Consider the following 6,254-nt stretch of genomic DNA (forward strand, 5'->3'; position numbering starts at 1 on the left):
GATTGTCCTCAATGTATAATCCATCATCATCCCCCTGGCATGGGTGTCAATCCACGGGGCTTATCCCCACTTAAGATCTGGCAGGTGGATGTGACACATGTTTCTGAATTTGGAACTTTAAAATATGTTCACGTATCTGTAGATACGTGTTCTGGGATCATTCATGCCACCCTTTTGAGTGGAGAAAATGCATGCAATGTCATCTTGCATTGCCTAGAGGCATGGGCTGCTTGGGGCAAACCCCAGCAGCTAAAAATAGATAATGGACCTGCCTATACAGCTCAAACTTTTATGTCCTTTTGTAAACAGATGGAAGTTCATGTCTCCCATGGCTTGCCATATAATCCTCAAGGGCAAGGAATTGTGGAGCGTGTTCATCACACCTTGAAGGAGCTTTTACAAAAACAAAAAGGGGGAATTGACCAAGACCATACCCCAAAAGACAGAATAGCCCTTGCCCTTTTTACCTTAAATTTTTAAAATTTGGATGTGGATGGCCTTTCTGCTGCGGATCGTCATCAGTGCAGCAGAGGTTCCTTGAAGGGATTTGTGAAGTGGAAGGATGTGATTACGGGCATATGGCATGGTCCTGATCCAGTGTTGGTGTGGGCGAGAGGATCTGTTTGTGTTTTTCCCCAGGATCGTTTGGAGCCTCTGTGGGTTCCTGAATGACTGACACGGAAGTGTGCCACACAAAATTAAAAGATCGTGCCTGAAGGTTCTGTGCGTCCTCCTGCTCCTGTTCCTGATGGAGAGCCAAGCGGAACCGAGGAAATTGGTCGGTGAATTTTGAGGATCTGATGGATCAACTGAGATTGTCCATGGCTGCAGTCAATTCCACACGGGTGGATGTTGGGTTAGCCTCTGGCTTGTCATCTTGGATCTTCACAGCCATGAATAATTTGAAAGAATGGGTGGGCATAGGGGCTATGGTTGGTCTTCTATTGCTGGTCTGCCTTGTGGGCCTGTGGTGTATTTACAGGATCAGGTTCACTCAAAGGCGGGATGCAGCCATGATTGTGCAGGCATTTATGGTCATTGAAGCAGGACAGTCTCCCCAGGCATGGCTGGCAGTCATGCAAAAATGATTGTCAAGTTCAGGCTGCAAGGTGAAGCACTGCACTCCGAGTCAGCTTCTAGCAGCCCCGAGAAGAGCATGTCTGATTGCATGTGAGTACAATGTCCCTGTTTCCAGCATCAGAGATCAGACCTCTACTCTTGCCTGTTTTGTTTAAAAACTAAAGGGGGAACTGTGGAGAGCCGCTTTGAGACGCGCCCCGAGATGGCGCTGGCTTCCAGCGAGCGGTCTTGCTTCCGCATTTGGTGACCTATCTGCTTTTGCCACGTGGCCCATTGGGATTGGCTAAGCTTGGGAGTGCTTAACGGCAGAGGGTGTTGCCCTTGGTGCTGAAGACTGTTGAAGGCTCCTGAATAAACTGCTAAAAGAAGAGCTCGTGGGTCGCATCTTTCTTGCTGGTCGAGGCAGACACGATAGGCAGAACCCTGGGAGAGGTACTGGCTAGCATCAGAAGAATGAAATGTGTGGGGCTGAGCCTTAGCATCATGTAGGAAAGTATAGAAGGGAGCTGAGACAATACCTTAATAATCAGCATCACACCAGCATAGGGGTGAGCAGGATGAATAGCAGCCAGATTAGACTCAAATTGATACTACCTGGTATGCTGTTACAGACCTGAGGTCCCTTTGAAGAGATTCTCAGGATACCATATCAGTTTTCTGCTGTATCATTATTACTGCTAGTATTAAAGTTTTAATTATATTTCTTTATTCTTGAGAATTTCCTACATGTATACAATAAAATACTATCATATCTGTATCCATTTCCCTCCTCTAACTCCCTATATGCCCCCAACATGTTCTACTCCCAACTTAGTGACTTTTTAAATTTTGTTTTGTTTTGTTTGAGACAGGGTTTCTCTGTGTAGCCCTGGCTGTCCTAGAAGTGACTTAAAAAAAAAAAAATTAACCCATTAAGTCCAATTAGTGCTGTCTATAGTGAGGGAGGGGAACCTGGAACACAGAAACACACCAGTAGGAACATCCTCAAAAAAGTCTTCTCCCTCAGCAGGCACCAGTGCCACCAGCTCAGTAAGGCCTGAGTCCTGAAGAGCCCTCCCGCTGTGCTGCAAGTGCTGAGCTTCACCTGGAGCAGACCTTGAGTTTGTAACCACGGCTACTTTGAGTTCATCAGTCAATAGACATGTCCGTGTTTTTTTTTTAAAGTAGTATGTCTGCTTTATTTAAAAACTTACCATAGACTCATAAATAGGAACAGCTATGATAAAGATTTGCATAAAAGAAGATAAAGAGACTCGTCCAAACATTAGCTCTCACATCATCAGGTAAATGGTATGGATTACTGACTATAGGTAGCTGGTGAGAAACCATTGTACCCGCCACTTATTCTCTATTCAGTGTTGTAGCCTACTGGGGGAAGACAGATTTCCCAGTCTCTAGTCTAGACTCTCTCCCTGTTACTGAAATCCAGTTTTTCTTTGCTCCCCTTCTCATACCTTTTGGGACCTCTTGGATTTTTAGTGGAAAATTAAATTTTAGCTAAGTGTTCAACATTTTATCCTATCGTATGATTTTCATGAATGAATATTTTTGAATATTGAAGGATGTTTGTTGCACATTTGTAGAACATTAAGAATAAACACTTTTGAAACCAGGCAGTGGTGGTGCACGTCTTTAATCCCAGCACTTGGGAGGCAGAGACAGGCGGATTTCTGAGTTCGAGGCTAGCCTGGTCTACAAAGTGAGTTCCAGGACAGTCGGGGCTACACAGAGAAATCCTGTCTCGAAAAACCAAAAAAAAAAAAAAAAGAATAAACACTTTTGCCAGTTATAGGGACACACACCTTTAATGCCAGCACTTAGAAGACAGAGGCAGGCAGATCTCTGTAAATTGAAAACCAGTCTTGTCTACATAGCTCCAGGACAGCCAGGACTACATAAAGAAACCTGGTCTCCAAAAGAAGACAAAAACATTTTCAAGTTTAGAAGTTTATGACCACATAAATTCAATCTGAGCTCTGAGTCTTATGTCTCTAGTGATGGAGAATAATTCTCCTCTACCACAATTACCTTTTACTAATAATTGTAAAGACACAAAGCTCATGACATATTTCATCTATTTAATATTTATTCTTTAATATATTAATCTGGTATTTTTTCTGCATCTGCATAATTATTTATACTATATAGCACTCTATCAATAATATAACACAAAAGACATCTACAGGTAAATATTAAAATGGCAGTGTACTAAACATTAACAAGATGATAATAATAACCAGATATTCATTTAATGGGAGAGTCCAGTATTTCCTGATAATCTTCCCTCCTTACATTCCTCCAGTAAAGTTTATAGCCAGCAAGGACAAATACACTAGTCATAATGATCACCCCTCCAAAAACATCGTAAACACTAGGAAATATGTGTAACACTAGAAGCTGTAAGACCATAGCTACCACAATCTCCAGGTGCTGTACTGTGCTAACCAACGCTGGGTGGAATTTGTCCAAGGCGTAATAAACGCCCAAGAACGCTGCAGTAGAGCATATGCAGATAGCAATGAGGTAGCTCCAGGTTTCTCCATCTAAAGGAATGATGGGTTCTTGAAGGACAAACATAGTAGATAATCCCCAGATTGTTCCAGTCCAGCCAAAGGTGAACAGTGCAGTCCACATGCTGACCTTCTCCCTGATGGATCTGTACACTATCATCGAAAGGGCCGTGGTCAGCCCAGCCATCACAGTCATTGTATACCCAAAGGCTTCTTTCCAGGCGTTTAGCAGAGAATTGTCCTCATCAGCGATGTTGGGGATCATGACTAGACAAACACCTAAGATGCTGCAAACCACTGTAACCACGTCAACATACGCCATTTTCTCATCTACAAGCAGAAAGGCTAAAATGGCACTGAAAACGGTGGTGGTGGCTCTCCACATCGTGGTCCCATTGCTCGGAGGGACTATTGAAAAGGAGGTATAAGCACAGGTGATGGAAATAACATTGCATACTCCATAAAAGAAAAGCCGTAGTCTGTATCCGCTGGGCCCAAAGGGAGCTTCCTGGTGATAACACACAACTATCACAGATAAGACCTGCAAGACGGACCGGACAAAAATCAGCTCTAAGGAAGGAACTTTAGAACGGTCAGAAACAAGCCTGGTGATGAGAGCCACGCATCCATGCGCCAACGCAGACCCAAACAGCACTAGCCACATTTTTCGAGACTGAAAAATGTTTTTTTCTGCAAAGCTCTGGAACTGTCCCATGCCACTGGCTCGTGGGTCTTCTGATCTTGAAGGCTGAGTGTCCATGGTTCCAAACAGAGTTCTTCCTTTTCTTCTCATTTCACTCAGCAGACTTTTCTTTGGGTTTTCTTCCATAAATCTACCATAGTCTTCGTTGATTTCTTCATACCCATCATCCCCAGGTTGGGGATAATGAGAGGTATACTTCACCATGACTGTGTTGGGATGGATTTTCACCCGTTTTTTAATTGGATATTTTTTGGATGGAGAAGTATCCATTCCTTCAGATAACAAATCCTATTTAAAGAAAAGAAGAAGAAAAGAAAAACAAGCATGTTCATTCCATTGAAAATTGCATCTCTGTTTTACAAATATATACTAAGCCAATGATGAAAGGTAGAGATTATAACAAAAGTCTGGAAAATATAATAGGAAAAGATGATATAGCATGTTCATTATCATATACATGAAGCCCAACTGAATTTCCCATCCCTTATCACCTGGTTGTAATTATCATGTCTGTTGGAAACCTGTCCCAAAGTCTCATTCTGTTTGTTTTGTTCCATTTGGCTCTTTGGCTTGCTTGCTTGCTTGGTTAATTGGGTTTTTTTGAAATAGGGTCTCATGTAGTCCATAATATCCTTGAATTCCTGGTCCTTTTGCCTCCACCACCCAACAGCAAGGGCTAGAGGCATCTACCATATAACCCACCTTAAAAGAAAAACAAAAAATAAAAAGCAACTTCAGTTACACTGACTATGTTCTAAATTGCAAATACATAAACCTGAAGTATTTTAAGGGTTTTTTTTTAAGTGTGTGTGTGTGTGTGTGTGTGTGTGTGTGTGCACACGCATGCACAGATATCCTCACAAATCTGGGTCCTTTGAAAGAGCAGGAAGTGCTAACCACTGAGCCATCTCATCTGTCCCCCAAAGTATTTTACATAATAACACAATCTAAGCCAGGTGTAGTGGCACATACCTATAACCCCAGCACTTGGTATTGTGATATACTGTTGATTAGGAAAAATATTAATCTTCCTTCAAAGTAAGGATTAAAGAAATACTGAATATAAATAATTTGCTACAGCACTATGTATAATAAACTCTCAAATATTAGCAGTAAGTAAATTTGGCTATTTTCGCCTATAATTATCTTATGAAACACTGGGTATCTTTTACAGTGTTATTCTTTCTCACTCAGTCTGCCTTCCTTTCTTTCTTTGAACAATTCTGTTTCCTGCTCAGTGATTTTTTTTTTCTACTCTAAAAGATAATCTGGCAGTATACCTTAGCAGATATGTGGAGCCCACTGGAATTCTCACCCTAAAAGGGAAAAGACACAGGAGAAAAGAGCAAACTTTTTTCCCTCATGATTCCCAAAATCCTTGCCCAAACTCACTAATTCAAGGATCTTACACCATGACCCAAAATCAAAAAATCTGTTATTTTGACAGCACCGCCTGGGTAGCCAGCTGTTGTGTTCCCATTCTTCTGAAGGTCCGCTTCAGCTGGAGGAAGCCATGGGGAACAACACTGGCCCAGAGCCTCCGGCTTCCTACCTTACCTCTTCCCGGCAGTCCCTCCAGCATACCAGTCTCAAGAAATCCCAGGATCCTCTGCTTCCCATTTCCAGCTATTTTCATTTTAAAATCATGGCTTTAGCTTCAGTATCCTCAAACTCTGGCACAATCCCCAAGAAGGAATTTCCTTCCCCACACCCATACTTCTGTTGGTGACCTCACAGTCCCACCAGATTCCCAAGCTACAAAGCAGGGGATCCTCTGAAATCTCCTTGCTGTCACCACACTGTAAGTTGGCTGTCCCTCATACTGCTTTTGTCGTTGAAGTATTTCTCAAGAGGTTTCTCTTTTCTCTAATTCCATGTTTAAGACATTATTCTAGATGAAGCTAATGTGGGTTTCAGACTAAAACGTTACCCTGGCCTCCTGTCTGCCCTGCTTGAGCCCC

General features: G+C 42.4%; 1 protein-coding gene across 1 annotated transcript in view; it reads right to left on the minus strand.

The window, feature by feature from the left end:
- Positions 1–3,141: 3,141 nt before the first annotated feature.
- Positions 3,142–6,254, minus strand: part of Slc35g2 (solute carrier family 35 member G2) — a 22,943-nt gene continuing 19,830 nt past the window's right edge. The window contains exon 2 of the mRNA XM_031345434.1: positions 3,142–4,581. Coding sequence (XP_031201294.1) covers positions 3,325–4,563 — 1,239 coding nt within the window. The 5' untranslated portion in view covers positions 4,564–4,581 and the 3' untranslated portion in view covers positions 3,142–3,324. The remainder of the gene's footprint in view (positions 4,582–6,254) is intronic.

Source organism: Mastomys coucha, unplaced genomic scaffold, assembly GCF_008632895.1.
Source record: "Mastomys coucha isolate ucsf_1 unplaced genomic scaffold, UCSF_Mcou_1 pScaffold23, whole genome shotgun sequence".
NCBI classification, from domain to species: domain Eukaryota; kingdom Metazoa; phylum Chordata; class Mammalia; order Rodentia; family Muridae; genus Mastomys; species Mastomys coucha.